The sequence below is a fragment of the Chlamydotis macqueenii genome, chromosome 11 (genome assembly GCF_036417535.1).
Source record: "Chlamydotis macqueenii isolate bChlMac1 chromosome 11, bChlMac1.mat, whole genome shotgun sequence".
Classification (NCBI taxonomy): domain Eukaryota; kingdom Metazoa; phylum Chordata; class Aves; order Otidiformes; family Otididae; genus Chlamydotis; species Chlamydotis macqueenii.
This window is the reverse complement of record NC_141566.1, coordinates 3604960-3621179: the sequence shown is the minus strand read 5'-3', so window position 1 is coordinate 3621179 and position 16220 is coordinate 3604960. Positions and strand designations below refer to the sequence as shown.

The following is a 16220-nucleotide window of genomic DNA, read 5'->3' as shown; positions in this document are numbered from 1 at the left end:
ACTGTGAGACTTCCTTTCCCCACACATTTTAATAAGGGGCAAGTTACTCTGAAAACATGCAGAGCGCTATAATAATGAACAAAAATCCCACATTATTATTTGAGTTGTTTAGTATTCTGGGCAGAAAGATGCCATCTACTCAGTTAATAAAATATAATTTTCCATAGCTTTTCTTGCAAGGGTTATATATAACTTAAAAGAAAAAAAGACACAACTTGGGGGGAGCACTAGATTGGATACCTAAAGCTCAGATTTTGTATTACAATTACTATGTGTACACACCAGGCCCTCAGAAGCAATGGTACTTAAGAGAATCTTTCAATCAAGAATCTCAACACCTTCCTGAAATGCTTCTGTTAACACAGCAACCTAGGCAGGTACACATCCATGGGAAACGAAGAATTTATTCACGGAATATATTTCTGTATTGACTGATCTATGACTGGTATTCTTAATTAATTACTGCTATTCTTAATTAAAGAGGGCTAATTTAAACATCACCACGGCTGGAGTCACCTCACACTGCTGCTTGTTACTAGAGAGCCATCAACAGTAAAAAGCACGGTTGTTCTGGACGGAATGCTTCCTTTTTGTCTTTTTACAGGAAGGCATAACTTTCACTTCGGACAGCAATGTGACGCAGAGGGGCTGCTGTCTGAATCACACAGTGACAGGAAATTAATGAAAAAGGGAGGGAGAAAATACTCGCGTAATTATGTTTTAGCACAGAGAAGACAGTAGGAGTGGAACAATACACAGCACCTCCTCACAAGGAGCGCAGCAATTACCTTTGGGCGCTTCCATTCAACCTTCCTTGGTGGCGCTGATTGATAGAAGAGGGACTCATCCGAGGCTGGAAACTCAGGATCTTCGAAGAGCTGTCTCTGCTGGATACACTGCGCTTTCAGCTCGTGGTACTTCTGGTCTCTGAAGAGTTGCACTGACGAAGACATATCTCTCTGCCTAGATAAGATGAACATTGGCTTGCACAAATTATGAAGCGTCTTTAAAGTCCACACATGGTACCACTCATTGGTCTTTAACAACAAAGCATGTAACTTGTTCTAAACAAGATTAATTACTGATTTCTGTTAAAAAAACCAGATTATAAATTAGATTATGTTAAGTAGTAGGCTAGAAAACTATAAAACCCAATCAGATCTTACATATTAGGATGGTATTTTTGGCTGACCACAACTTTTCTCAGGAAAGACATTAGAGAGTCCAGAGCAGGCACAAACCCAGCATTTTGCTTTGTCTAATGGATTGGAAGGTAACAGAGCAGGGCTTGGCTCTCAGCCTGTACCATGTGCGAAAGGCTGGACCATCTTTCTGTCCTACATTCTTCTTCTGGCCACTAAAGCTCTAATTATCTCTCATGCCTAAAGACAATCAAACACAGATTTCCACAGTTCTCCATCTTCATTTAAGTGACAACACTTTGGCTGATATTATTGTCTTTGAACTTTATGCTATAGTTCAGGGAACTGAATTCCCAGAAGCAGCAAATATTTGCAAATAGATGACAATTAAAGAAAAAAAAAACAAAAAAAAAAACCCCAAAAAACAAAACCACCACAACAACGAAAAAAACCTAAATAATTTGTTCTCAGGCCTTAGTTTCCAGAATCATGACTATCTAACTGGCAAGTTTACAGTCATAGCCAAATAAGTTGCTTAAGAATATTCTACAAGTCAAATCAACTACAGAAATCATTCAGGATAGTCCGAAGTCTGGAGGACATGAGGGATGCTACCTCTATTTCAAGAGAGGGAGTGGTGAGAGTATCTGAACTTACTCTGTTTGGAATGCTCCTGTGCCTCAAAATTCCTCTCCTCTTTCTTCCTGCCACGGGTTAGAGATGTATATCCCCTTCCTTGAGTTATCTGCAACAATAAAGACAAATGCAAGTTGTCCTGATGTCAGATCACAAGAGTTAAACAACATGCATGCAACAGAGCGTGGCATCACATTGTCCTAGCAGCCTACTTGCTGTGTCCTGTTGCAGTGATCTCAGCTCATAGTCGAGCCACCTGCAGCACGAATTAGATGAGACAGGACAAGGGGTAATGGTTTTAAACTAGAAGGAGGTAGATTTAGACTGGATATAAAGAAGAAATTTTTTACACTGAGGGTGGTGAAACCCTGGCCCAGGTTGCCCAGAGAGGTGGTGGATGCCCCATCCCTGGAAACATTCCAGGCCAGGCTGGACGGGGCTCCGAGCAACCTGACCTGGTTGGAGATGTCCCCGCTCCTTGTGGGGGGGCTGCACTGGATGGCCTTTAATGGTCCCTTCCAACCCAAATCGTTCTGTGATTTTATTCAGGAGTGCTCTTCTACCTTGCTGCCATTCTTGCACCCATTCCAAAACCTCTTAACGACACTCAGAGTAATCTACCCGGAAGTGTAAGTACCACCTAATTTCTACCAGCAGAATCCTACACGGCAAACCAACAGGACAAAGAACTGCTTTATTTTTGATATTTTGACCAGCCAAATCTTCAAGTGCCAGCTCATTCTCCATCCTCTTTCAAGGCAAGAATCCAGCAATAACTTTTGCTTACATCAGGACTTTAATTACTTTGAATCAAATCCTGATGCTGCTGGATTGATAGAAAAACCCCTATACCTTCAGCCAGGCCAAGGCTCGCTCTTCCAGAACTGGGTCACGGAATCCATAGTGACTATGTATTCCAGCCTCAGTAAAACAAAACTACACTTAAATGAACTCTCCAAATCCAAAATGGCTCACTGATACTATGCCATTTTTAGCAATTTCCTTTTTCTTAAGGGCTATTTTCTTGTTAGTTATCTCCCTCAAAGAGTCACAAGGCATCTCACTTGGCAGACGGCCTCCCAAGACAAGGCAAATAGACTTGCTTCCCCCCACAAACCAGTTCTTTAAACTCAAGTGCAGAACAACTTGACAATTATATAAAGATAGCTTAGGGACAAAAAAAAAAAATTAAATAGTTTGGCTAATTTGAGTGGGATATAGATTATTTCACGATAACTTTCATTCTTGCTTATTTAAAATTCCCCACGAGCTAACTAACATTTTAAATCGAGCCTATCTGCAAGATATGCTTGTTTTTAAAATAGCCCTGGGTGATAAGGCTTTCAGCTGTCACGGCCTAATTCATAGCCATAGGTCTTTAATGAGCTCATTCCCCACCCTTTCTCCCCTTCTATCGGCCGGACTGGAACATGAGCTCTTCCAGGATTAACACCCCATTACACAACAGCCACTCTCGCAGCAATGCGCAGAACGCGGTCATAAATCACAGCACGTGAAATCAGGCTGCTGCCTCACCCTGGGCTCCGCAGGACGGCGCTCACCCAAGGGGAACGCCAACAAGGAGGAGGCTTCTCTGGCCAGGCTGTCAGCTTGCCTCTCTCCAGGCTCCCTGTGCCATCCCGAGCAAACAACTGAGCGCGTGTCTTCGGAAGGGACTCAGGCTCCCAGGGCTGCCCATCCCAGGAGACACTGAGCTCTGGAGCGGAACTGAAGTCCCATCACCACCCGGTAAACAGGTAGGAGTCCACTTTCACAGGAACCCAAACCCACCCTTTTGAAACACAGCAGAAGTCTCTTGTTGGAAAGTCCACAGTAAAGAATGTAAATGCAGTTGCTACACAACAGCCCGGTAGTTTGAGCACTGAGGACCACAGCTGAGCCCCTCCATTCCTGGGGTGTCCAGGACATGGCCTAACCTGGCTGAGACAGACAACAGGCACCTGGCTCCCACTCCAAGATTTATTTTTGAAGCAGCTCCCAGTTTTTGACTTTCAGTTGAATACCAAAGCTCCCAAACTAAGAACTGCACTCCCTCCTCCTCTCTCAGGTTCACAGCACGCAGTAGCACAGCTTCTCCTGCTCTACACCCAACAGATTTACCTCTGGTTTGGCTGACACTCCGAACGTACAGCCGCGCTGAGGAAACACCAAGCATGGCTTGGCAGCCGCTCTTTCCAGGGCTCGCTGCGCCGTCATGTGATACAGAGTGAGCCGCACGCAGCGTAACGAGCACTAAGAAACACGATCCTAAAAATACCGCATCACAGTTCGGAGACCCTCTACTGCTCTGTAGAGAGGAAGGGACAGAAGAGGGAGGAAGGAGAGGGGAAAACAAGCCCTGAACAGCTCTACAGGTCAGCCATTCTTATGTTTTTGGTTTCCTTCCCTGGCCATATACAGTTACAGTTTTGCTCTTTAACATTTCCAGCCTCTGAGCTGAGCTCCCCAGCACTTCACCTCTCCGGGCAGCACAGCTGACCCCAAGGGTCTACAGCTCCATGGCAATCCCCCCCGATAACAGCAGGAGGACAGGAGGTCCCACATCTCTCAGCTTTCAACCACTGAGCTTTAACATCTTTCTCTGACTCTGTCTTTTTCCAGTGAAATTCCTATTTTGATTGGAAAAAGGATTTCAGCAGAACAGCGAAGATAAGCCAGTGCAGGTCCCCTGTTCAATCAGGCTCTACTTGCAGCGTTCCCGCCTCAGCATTTCTTTTTTACTTACAGTTAATACTCAGAGATGCTTCCCCGTGTCAGGGCCAGAAAGAGTACGGCTAAATCACATTCAACACAGCGGCAAACACCAGCTCCTGGAGTTATTAGCAGCCTTAAGTTAAAGGGACACTCACTTGAAATCCAGTTCCTCACAAGAGCATTAAGATGAGCTGCAAGTATTTTTTCTACTACGCAACAGCATTTCTTTACACTCACATTTTCCCATCTTAAACTTTCTCTTCCCCAGCTGCTACATAGAAGATCCACAACAAACAAGACTGACTAACTGTCTAGACAGGCACGCGAGGGGAAAAATTACACCCTTGCTACCATTAAATTCATGCAATAAGCACACAAAACCTAACAGAAGTCACCTCTTTGAGAAGTCACCTCATTTTTGTCACTGTGTAACTAAGCAACACAGAGGGTAAAAAGAGAGAGAAGTACTTGCGGCTGTTAAGCCAACTGCACCCTCAGCAGCGAGGCAGCTTGCACGCGGAAGCATCCCTCCCACTCCCATCCCTGCAGGAGGGGCGCAGAGACGGCACAGAGCTGGGTGTGCCTTAACAAAAATCAGCACTTTCAGTCCCAAAAGCGAACCCTGCCAAGCAGGTGCAGGGAACCCTCTGTTCTAGATTAAACTCCTCTTCAATGAAGCAGCCTGCCACATCGCAACACATACATTTTATAACACACCCCAATTTTCGTTGCAGGAATTCGTTCCAATTGCAGGACTCGGAGGAATTTCCATGCACAGCACCAGGACTAAAAGGGCAAAGTGCATTTCTAGCCAGAATTTAACACCACAGTTGAACACAGCTTTGAACATAAAGCTGCTTCTTCCAGCAAGTGGATCCCGAGATGAAGGTGCCCAAGCTCAGGCACCCCCAGCCCTGCAGCCACATTCCTGCTGTTCCAGGAGCCCGTCTGGGAAGAACACGGAGCAATGCCAGCAAGGATATACGCAGTGTATGCCATGCTTTGGGGTAGCATCCTGGTTTTAAGATTACTACCCGTTTGCAGGTGCCAAGCTTGCTCTTGTTTCATGCGAACAGCAGCATTACCAACAACAACGAACATCTGGTTCTTGGGTTTCTCTTTTCTAAGTGCAGTTGTGCGGCTGTCTTGACCGTCCACAAAAACCTCCCAACTCTGTTCTTTCAATACTGACTGATCACCAAACCTCAAAATCACTGTTTGGACTGCGGCAGCAAAACAGGGACTCAAGTATTTAACTGTTTGCAAACACAGCTTAGTGTTTTCCCAAACATTTCTTTCTCCAAACTCAGCTTGCTTCAGAGAAACCAAATCAGTGACTGCTTCCAAAAAAACAGCCCTGCAGCCAAAAGCTTTAAATGAGTCTGAGCTAGTTTTCTGTAAGACTAATTAAATGCACTTCCAGGGCTCCAGCTGGAAAAGGTTATTGCCCTCTCTTCCTGTGCAGAATGATCCCAGGTCCTTACAAAGCAGTGACTTTGCAAACTTGTATTAAAAGCGCGGAGGAATTTAAAGCAGTTTAAAAGTTTCCACTTCACGTACACTGCGGTTTTGTGATCCTGGCTGTTCCACTGCTACTGATGCATCAGAAGTATCCTGCCTGTAACACAGAGCATTGCTACCGGAGAAATTTACTCATTCAGATTTTTTAAACAGTTCAACACGCTTAACTGCACTGGGAGTCCTTGTGTTGGACTGGGTTTCCTCTCTTTTTCTGCATAAGCCAATATAAAAGTATCAAGTCTGTGCTAAATCTGTATTGTGTAGCTACACAATTGCATTAGTAAGAGTTTATTGAACTGGGATCAAATTTGCTGCACAGGATAATTTAACAGCACCCGGCCTAGTTTTAATGACCACGGTCCCAGGGCTTCTCAGTTGTTTTGGACAACAACGCTCTCCCTGCGTGGATGAAATACCAAGTTTTATTGCATGCTCTCGAGATACCATGATTGCACAGTATTTGCCCTTCTTTTATCCAGCTTTTGGATTTTTTTCAAGAAAATAAGGTTAATTTGACTATTTTATGGCCTCTGTAACTCCGTACTTCAATAGGCATACAAAGGTTTCTCTGTCTAGCTCAGCTTAAGAATTGGCTAAGGGAAGGATACACAAGCATCTGTCTTCTCACAGAAACAGGAAGGTGCCAACATTGTTCTGCTGTGCAGTTTGGCCATAATTGGTATTAAAATTGAGAGAGGAAAACTCACACATTTTCATCTCAGAATATCTGCCCATATCCTATCACTTCTAAGCAGAAATGCAGGGGAGATGAACTGGACACCAGGAACAGGACTGGACAGCAGGAACGTCATGATGCTTAAGCAGGCTTTTCTTTTAGGTCTTGCTGGGACAGAGAGACTTTGTACAGCACTTCAGCCGGGAGCCAGAATGCAGTTCGCACTGCAAAGCCTGAGCCCAGGCAAGGCAGCTCAGGAGGGTGGATGTCGGTTCAGGACCCAGTCTGCTGTTCCCATAAGCCCGGGAGCTGAGCAGGAGCTCCGCCGGGAATCCTGTCATTGATTTTCACAGTTTGTTCTCTCTCCCACCTCTCTTCTAGTCAGGTCCTGGTGATATAAAATGCAAGAGCTTTCTTACCCTTCAGGAAGGGAGTGCTGGAGTCGGGGCTCACACCCTGCAAACGTTCTGCAGCCCTGTGGAGTGTGAGGTGCTGGCTAACCCCTCCATCCCACAATAAGAAGCACAGCTGCTCCGGCGTTCAGGTGCTGGGGCTGGACAGGTGGAGCAAACAGCAGCTGAGAAAAGGTGATGACGGCCAAGGGGGGAGGACTCCATCTGGCATGAGCAGGAGGAGGCTGAATTTGTAGGGCTGATTGTCAGGGGTGCATGTGATCTTTTCAGCTTGAAAACTGAGCAGAATCAACACGCATATCTGCATGGGATTACTCAGCAGTACAACGCTGATTTCATGATTAAAACCACTCAGAGTCCTGGCCAAACACACTCGGAGAGGGTAAACTCTGGCTTTACTCCCTCTCTACCCTCCTTGCCTCTTCTGTGAGAGTTTATCTCAGTGCAGTTGCCTGTGAAACAGCTTTTAACCATTTTCTCTCTCCCCTTGGGCAAAGGCAAAGATTTAAAAAGGAATGGGGTCAGCAGCAGAGCAGACCTGTCTCCAACTGACCGGTTTCCAGGTGAAACCTTCAATGGCTAAAATGCTTAAATATCATTGCAAGCAGAGACAAAAACCCAGGGCTTCTTTCCTTCAATTCAACTAAACGCTATAAGGATGAGGCTACCAGGACTGAGCTCAGCCACGCTCCCAGCTCGCCTCCCCTGTGCCGTGCACACCTGCAGCACAGACAACTCCATGCCAAGGTCAGTCCTCGAGGGAAGCCCAGCAGCCTGACTCCGCTCACCCCAAACAGAGAATTACTTCTCCACGAGTGCTCTCAGGCACAGGCTGCTGCTGTCAAAAAGCAGCACAAGCTGCCCTGCTGCCTTCAGCCGAACTAGAAAAGCGGGATTCAAAAAAGTCTACTCACATCCGGACTCTGAGGGTCCCCGACTCCCAGAGCAGCACAAGGAGGAATATCTGGCACTTTGCCTGCAGTTGACAAGCAAGATTAAAATGCTTTTCTAAACAACCCTGCACCAGCACCGTCAGCACCTGCTACCTTTTCAACAGGTCTCGGAAGCAGGTGCTCAGGGCAGTCACTTCTGCTTCGGGACAGCAACTGCCACTTGGTCATTTTATGCTGCTGCTTTCTCTCATGAAAGGAGTCCTGTTTTGGGCTGCGTATACTGCACAGCATCCAACCTTAGTACAGCTTGATCCTTTAGCTAAACTAGTATAATACCTGCCTTTTAGTGAAGACACAAAGCAGCTATGGGACACATTGCTAAGGATACGCAGGCAGACAGAGTTTTCTGTACACAGGTGTCCGTATCCTTCAAAGAACATTTGATCTCCAGTGGCTTCCACTGCAGCCTTAAGACCAGACAGGTCTGCAGCTACCTACACAGAGGTACAGCTCCAATTTTGAATTTTTTTTAAAAAAAGTAATTTAGTATTATACATGCCAATTGTTACAATTAACATTAATCCAAGTCAAGTGATCTACAATAAGCTCTAAAAACCCCACTAACAGCAATGTCAGTCGATTCATTCAAGCCAAGCTTTTGTGCTGAGACCACAGGAAACAACTTTCATCAGAACTCCAGTGTCTCTCCATTCTGCCTTTTCATAAAGTTAGTTTTAAAAAAAAAAAAAGACCATGATTGCAGATTAATGGCTAATTCCCTATCAGGCCACTCCATTATTTTATTATCTACTATTTTAGACGCAGTATAAAAATCTGTCCTTCACAAGAACAACAAAAAAAAAAGTAAAATAACCACTTGAATTTCACAGTGAAAGAATCCAAAGTGAAAGCTGACAGTATTTGGGAAGATGAGAGCCTGTATGGAAAACAGAATTATATGAGCACTGAGATCAAATCACACTTTACCAGTCTGCCCCTTTATTCAGAATAAGTGTGAATGAAGCCTGTAGAGAGAAGACTAGCATTAGACTGGTTATCTGAGAAGAAACGAGAGCAACCATGCTTTTGCACTAAATCGCAACGAGCATTTGGCTCAGAGTTCGCATACAGTCGAGATCTGACTTTCTAAAAGACATGTACATTTCTGCAGTAGACAAAGGCATTTTCTCACTACGCTGGCTGAAGCGCTCATTAGTGCATGTACAGAGTTTTCACCCTGGTGATAAAGGTGCAAATCACGTAAATACCAGTTTACAGGCTCCTCTGGCACTTACCTGGCTGAAGTCCGTCCCTGCTCTGAGCACACCAAACTCCAAAGTGACTCCTGCAGAGATCCCCTCGGCTTCTTAACCTGAAACTCTTTGGGCTGTACCAAGATCTCATCACCAAGGGGTGTGTTTCAGGATGACCCTTCCAGGGATGAATCACAGGGACACCAGGAAACCTTCTGAGCCGACTCAAAATGCAGAGCCCTGTTTACTCCCAGTACGCTGTTTGTCAGCTGTGACTGTGAATGAACTTTGAAAGAAGGAGGTGATGAGAAGCTGTTTGGCAAGAGTTGCAGGCATTTATTTTTTTTTTGTACAGAAAACAGGGCAGATTCATGTGCACCATGAAAAAAGACTATATTCCTTATTAGGCTGCACGCTGTTCCTCTCTTGAATAAAGCCAGCGTCAATGCCTCTGCCTCAGTGTGTCCCTTCCAATAACGGCCCGTCCAGGCCGTGGGGAAGAGTCCCAGATGGCTTCTGTGGGACTCACAGCTGGGTGGGGTTGTGCAGGGCACAAGATGCAGCAAAACCCAAGCAGTGGCTTTGTGCCCTTGGCTCTGGCACCGTGGCAAGCCTGTAGCAGCCTTGGGGATGGCTCTCGCGCACTGCTGGGTGCTTTCTCCTGGCTTAACTGTTCACGGTCTAGAACTGCCCAATTTTGCCATTCCTGTTTCACTCATGGAGAAGAAAACAACCTGAATGCCAAAGCAGCCCTGTACGGGACAGAATAGATTCCCGTAGTCCCCAGCCTCAGCCCCAAGGAGGCTGAGCTGCTCCTGGGCTCTGCACCACAGCAACCCATCTCCGTGGATCTCTGATCCATCACCAGCAGCCCAGCCTCACTCAAGCACCCGTCCTGTCCTGCTCCTCTCCCTGTGCTAGGAAAGGAAGATATATCGCTTAGTGGGGGTAACTACATCGTTTAGAAGTACAAGAATAAAACATTTCTCTGTGCTTTGGCAAAATAAAAAAAAAAAATGGGACACTAAGAAACGGTTTTGGTGAAACAAATTTCTCTCCATACTCTGCTCAGCCCCAATTTCGTTTTGGGTAAACCCTAAACATTTGGACTAATCTGACATTAAATTTTTCCCATTTGAGGATTATAACATATTTATTTTACCATTATGTGGCTTTTACTTATATTTTAGAAAATGTAGTCCAATTTTCAAACAAGCACCATTTCAAAATACATTACAAAACTTAATCTGTACCAGTAGTTTTAACTATGGCCTCCAATTTACTTCCTCTATTTAGTCCTCTTTATTTTTGCATAACTGTTTTAAGTTTAGAAATAGGTCCACTCCTTCTCACAAACCTTGCTATTCAGCAAATCTCCTCTTTGCCTAAAGGAGTTTGGATCTCGGGGGCTGAGTTACATCCAGAACACACTCTGAGGATGAGGTGTTAAGTAGTATCATAAATTTCTGTACTGCGAGGCTCGCTGCAGGGCTGTTTGCTCTCCTATAAAGCACTTACCCCACTTCCTTTTGAAGGCATGCTGAAATTTGGACAGAAAGTCCCTGGAAACTGCCACTACAGTTTTAGCATTTAATGAGTAAAAAAGACCTACATACTAAAGCCATGTGTTTTCAATTCATGGTTGTGTAAGTAGACCAGACTTTAAGGCATAATAAAAAGCTGACGTCTGCCCTCTATATACTACGCGCACATTTGCGCAGTTGAGGGAAGAACATGAAAAAATCCCGCGTGAGTACAACAAAATTCTACTTTTTGCGAGCTGATAATAAATATTCACAGCTTGTATAGATGTGTTCTCACAGTAGCTGCCTTTGATCCAACATGGAACAAAACCATGAGAACTTTTTCATACCAGTATTAAATCTGGCGGCGTAATCCAAGAATTGTATGCAATTTGCCTAGGCTGAGGAGGAGGTCTTGCTGGAAGTCTCGTCAGAAACAAGAATTCCTTTAGACAGGCAGCATGATGAGCAACATAGGCAGCAAACAAGGGTAACCAGACAGCTCTGGTCTCATTGCAGAGCCGTGACAGAAAAAGCTTGTAATCATGCTCACGTATACTGCTGTGGTCTGGAAAGAGGTCTCACTTACTGCAGACAGTTTAACCTTCCAGCATAATACCTGAAATCCCTGGATGTTTCCAGCAGTCTTTAGCCTCCTTGTTGGAGATGTCCTGAGTATCACCATCACGTGTTCCTCTAAGTTGGTTCACATCAGTGACTGTGCTGCATCTCCAAGCACCCCAACTTCCCCGTTGCTGTCTTGCACAGCCTGCCAACACCCCCCAAAGCAGTGACCCACCACACTCTCCTCTGCTCTAGACTTACTGCTTTCCAAACCTGACTCATGCCTGCACCCTCAGCAGGCAAACAAGAGCCCAGAGCTGGCCCTTTGTGTAAAGACACAGCACAGCACAGCACAAGCAAACAGCAGAACCTGTTCCTGCGCAAGGCAGCAGTTCCCACACACCTGGACATTCAGAACCTAGCTCTGCCCCTATGCTCCAAACCCAGCCATACCTCCATAAATACAGACCCATCCCTACAAGGAGATGCTTTGCCATCTGCACAAACCTGCATCCACAAGCAAATCCAACACCTCTCAGTCCTCGTGTCCAGGCACAGGAACCACTCCTCACTCCGCTGCAGCACACTGACCTTCCCAGGGCACTCAGCACATGGCCTAATCAGTGCTCTGCCAGCTGTGCCTAACGCAGAATCACCCACAGCTGCAGAGAGGACACAGCTTTTTGCTACAACATGGCTGCCAGAGACTACAAGGGGTTGTTTTGACCCAGGTAGTGCCCTTTGGCTCTGCCTTCCTGTGGGGCCATCAACATTTGATAGCAGGATACACAAAACAGTTATGGACTTACCAGAGCAACGGGCAGCACTTCTGAACGGTTATTAAAGTGGTTAAGAGGTGTCCCAAATAACGATCCTAGTTGGTATCAGCATTAATTGTGGCTACTAGAATAAATGAACTGCAGCGATCAGACAAGAAGCTGTTCCTTTGGGAGCAACGTGACCCTTCATCCCAAGCAGCAGATGTGGCACATTTCCCATTCGCATCTGTTTCAGCTCTGCTGGGGCTGCCATACCTCTGAGGTCTGAACAAGGCAAACACTAGCAAGATCATAACAAGCCTGAACAATGCCCAAAGCTGGTGGCAGCAGCTGAATTTGAACAGGCTATAGTCCAAAGCCACCCTATTTTATTCATTCAGTATCTGCAGCATCCTGCTGCCTACAACTAAGCGTTGTTTCTCCCTTCCCACCCAACCTTGATCCAGGAGAGCTACTCTCACAGAAACGCTATCTTCACAAAGAAGGATGCAAAAACAGGGTCTTCTTCACACCGAAGGACTTTTTGGTTTCACAGTTCAGTCCAGTTCCAGACTGCTTTGCTCAAATAGCTGTTTTGATGCCTGTCAGAAGAGCTATTACTGCAAGGCTTTGGCCCACTCATGACTATTTAGCACAGAAGCCTGCAACCTACCCATCACCTTGCAAACGCACTCCACCATCAGGTTCTTGTGTCCCACCAGAACTACATTCATCTATTATTCATTTAACTTCACGGGGCAATTTGTTAATAAAACATTAGGTGGTTTCCAGCAGAGATTCTACTTAAATCCTACATGTTTACTCTACTCTTTCTAATTTAAGCAGTTTTGTACAGGGAAGAGCCCAAGAGGCAGAATCTGAAAACTAACCAAGATTCACAAAAAACTTTCAGAATTGTGTATCAGACGAGGTCTGATTCTGCTCAACAACAGTATTTTGAATGTGGATCACTCATCCCCTGCATCTTGGGATTCTGGTAATAGGTTCCTTCATATTTCCTTCCATAGCATAAATGACAAGAGAGATTGTCTCAGACTGTCGGTTCGCTGGCAGTGAACCTTCCATGCAGCACTGAGTAAAAGGAAGAGAACCCCTAAAACACAGGGCACAGAAGGGGCTGTGCTTTGCCCCTGGCTACAGAAGATTTTGCCAATAGGGCAAGGTTTATCCCCCAACTTCCTAACTACAATCATAAGAAAATTTTCTAAACCTTGAGAAATAAAAGGCCCAATTCTGCAACTCAGAGACAGCAATTATTTTAAAGGCAGTATGGAAAATCAAGGCAGCATTGTCATCTCTCAGGGTCCCTGAAGGAGTGAGATTTGAGGCGGGCATTTGGAGTTATTTTTCAGGCAGGCTGGCCATGGCGGAAAGGTGACTGAAGAGGAGCAGAGGGACATGACTCCAGAGCAGACACAGCCTAAAGGAATGGCCACAGGACTCCCCTGAACAGACAAACCTCGCTTGCCTCTGAGCCCTCCAGAGCCCAGCTCTCCCCCAGGCCCCAGCAACAAAATGGCTGCTCAGCACTGTGAGAAAAACAGTTTTCTGCTCACGGATGGAGAGCCACGACGGCCGCTCCTTTGGCCCGACCCCAGCCACCCCCACGCAGGCTGTTCTGCCTAGAGTGCCCTAGGGGCTCGGGGCGAGCTCCGCGGCCCGGGGAGGCCGATCGGGTGCCCCCGGCCGGGCCCCGGTTTCGGAGCGCGGCAGCGCGACCGCCGCCACCTCCCGGCTCGGGGCCCTCGGCCGGGCGGCGCCAGCGCGGGCCGCTAGGTGGCGCCCTCGCCCAACGGTGCGCGAGCGGCCGCTGGCGCCAGGCGGAGGCGGGCCCGCCCCTCCCCGAGGGCCGCCCGCCGCCATCTTGGTGCTGGCTGCGCCGGGTGGCTTCGGGGCGGGAAGTGCATTTGCTGGCACCGGTTTGAGGGGTTCGCCTCTTCGGCATGGTGGTCCCTCGGGCGCTGGGGACAGTGCCTGTCGGCTGCCTTGCAAAGGGCCAGGAGAGCCGCCATCGTGTGGTCATGGAGTTCACTTCAGCTTGCGCTTGTTCTGCGCAAGGAGGCCGTGCCCAGGCATGCTCAGGGAGGAAAACGGCATAGGGACGGGAGGAAGAGGCTGGGTGCTCTTCCACAGCCAACCGTGCCCTTGGGCAAGTCATTTTGCCTTCCTGCATTCCCGTGGATGAGGCAGGTTTTTCCCCAGGAGTGCTATGGCAGATGTTCTCTGGGGGGGTGTGGAGCTCACACCAGCAGCGAGGGCCCTGCGGAAAGGCAGTGAGACAGATGTTTTTAGAGGCACCCAAGAAACATGATATGCTGCCATCTACCATTTGTGTAGGCAGACGTCAATCATGCTGAAAAACACACATGAAGAGAAAACTCCCCGAGGAGCTTACAGAACACAGGGGTTTCCTTCTCTTTGAATTGCCATTTGTATTCTGAGTGTTGTGTAAACATTAAATATTTAAAACATTGCCTGTAGCGCTCCTGTTTGTCCGTGGGATTTGGATAAAGCCGTTCCTGTCTCAGGGTCATGAGAAAAGCTCTCAGGCTGAACTGTTTTCCCTTCTCCATCTGAGCAGCTGAGACCTCTAGGAGCGGTGCCCCTCTGAAAAAGGCTTAAATCAAAGCCTCGTTTAACATTAGGAGGAGTTGTAAGGAGATTCGGTCGTGTTTGCTCTGTCACTCATGGTCTGTGGGATGACACTGCTGCAGGAACGTCGTCTGAGGCTCTCCCGAGCGTGCGGTGCTGCGCTGCGCTCCCACGCAAATGGCCCGGGGCAGTGTGCTTTAGTTTTCCCTGTTACAACACTTGCTCTAGCAATGCTCACTGCAGTTCACGTCTGCTTTGGAGCCCAGGAGGTTTTACCTTGAGCACTTGACCACATAATGGCTTTTTTTTTTATTTAATGAAGGCCTGTCTTCTTGCAGTTTCAGATCCCAGCTCTGCTGCTGATAATGGTGGTAACTCTTAGCAGCTATTCCAGTTTCAGATGTGAAACTCTACGCAGACTCTGGAGTAGTGATTATCCTTCCTGCTGGCACCCGAAATCCAAAGAAATTCTAAGCCCACTTTGGGCATCTGCCAAGCGACTCCCCAGGTCACACAGAAACCTGTGGCCACATCAGGTGTTGAAACTGTCTGTCTTGAGTTGTAGCCTACTGGTCTAATTGCTCTTTTCCTAGTGCTATTGCCTGACATTTTTAAAAGTCACAGCTGAGCTACTTTTCTGACCAGCAGCAGAGTATCTTGAGTCATTTAGATTTAAGGATATTAAGGGCAGGCTTGTTTTTCTGTATCAAAATCTGTGTCAAGGGGACAGAAAGGTGTGTTTGAGTTTCTGCTTTAATGCAATAAGCCATGAGGGGGATGCTGTACTTGCCCGTGCCTGGCAGCCTGTTCCGCAGTACTTTGTCATGAGACACCAGCATAAGGAGATTGCCCTTTAAAAGGAGCAATGAGGAGGGCATGGGAGGACACATTTGCCCTTATTTTCAGGTTCTCCAGCATATAACTGCACTGCCTCCCCTTTTGCTTCCCCTTCCCCACCCAAAGGACAACTGATTCATTTGCAGAGCTACAAAAGCTTGGCCTCATCTCACTGCATTTGGCTCATCTTCCTGCTGCGTGTGCACAGTAGTACTTGGGTGGGCGACCTCATTAGAGAGTTGATTTCATTATAGATCAACTGTGTTCCTCCCATCACGTATCTCATAGTTATCTTCTTTCCCAATGAGGACTTTTTAATTAAAGCATGAACAATTTGTGACAGAACAGGATCTTCCAAAGATTGTCTTTCCTGGGTGCACAAGTGCATTGTTCTCCAAAGGGCAGGCTGGTAACCTGTTAATTTTAAAATCAAGGTTTTATTGCTGCATCCTGTTGTAGATGCTGGTCACCTTTCTAGGCAGTGTAGCAAAAATCATAATTTACAGGCGGATTACAGATCTGGCTGTGTATGCATTTTCAGTGAGAATTTTTCTGGCTATTGCAGTCAGGCTGCTGTACTGTGCTAATAAAAGCTTAGGTTGGCTTTGCTGCCTTATTTTGCAGCAAAGCTGGAGCCATACAGAGAATGGCATCTTCGTCCCCCTCCTATCCCCAA

The 16220-nt window shown here is 46.7% G+C and overlaps 1 protein-coding gene across 4 annotated transcripts in view; it reads right to left on the bottom strand.

Moving 5' to 3' along the window:
- The window catches only part of CAPN6 (calpain 6), a 69537-nt gene extending 59846 nt beyond the window's left edge, over positions 1-9691 (bottom strand). For 3 of the 4 annotated variants that reach the window (XR_015259754.1, XR_015259752.1, XM_086756619.1), the window contains exons 1-3: positions 9292-9691; positions 1800-1887; positions 789-963 (exon numbers count right to left, since the gene is read on the bottom strand). Coding sequence is in view for 1 of the 4 variants with exons in the window: in XM_086756619.1 (XP_086612745.1) it covers positions 789-953 (165 nt within the window). In the remaining 3 variants the exon portion in view is untranslated. Of the gene's footprint in view, positions 1-788; positions 964-1799; positions 1888-3340; positions 3390-9291 lie in introns of those variants that run through there. The other variant, XR_015259753.1, reaches the window with a different exon arrangement.
- Between the last annotated feature and the right edge of the window lie 6529 nt (positions 9692-16220).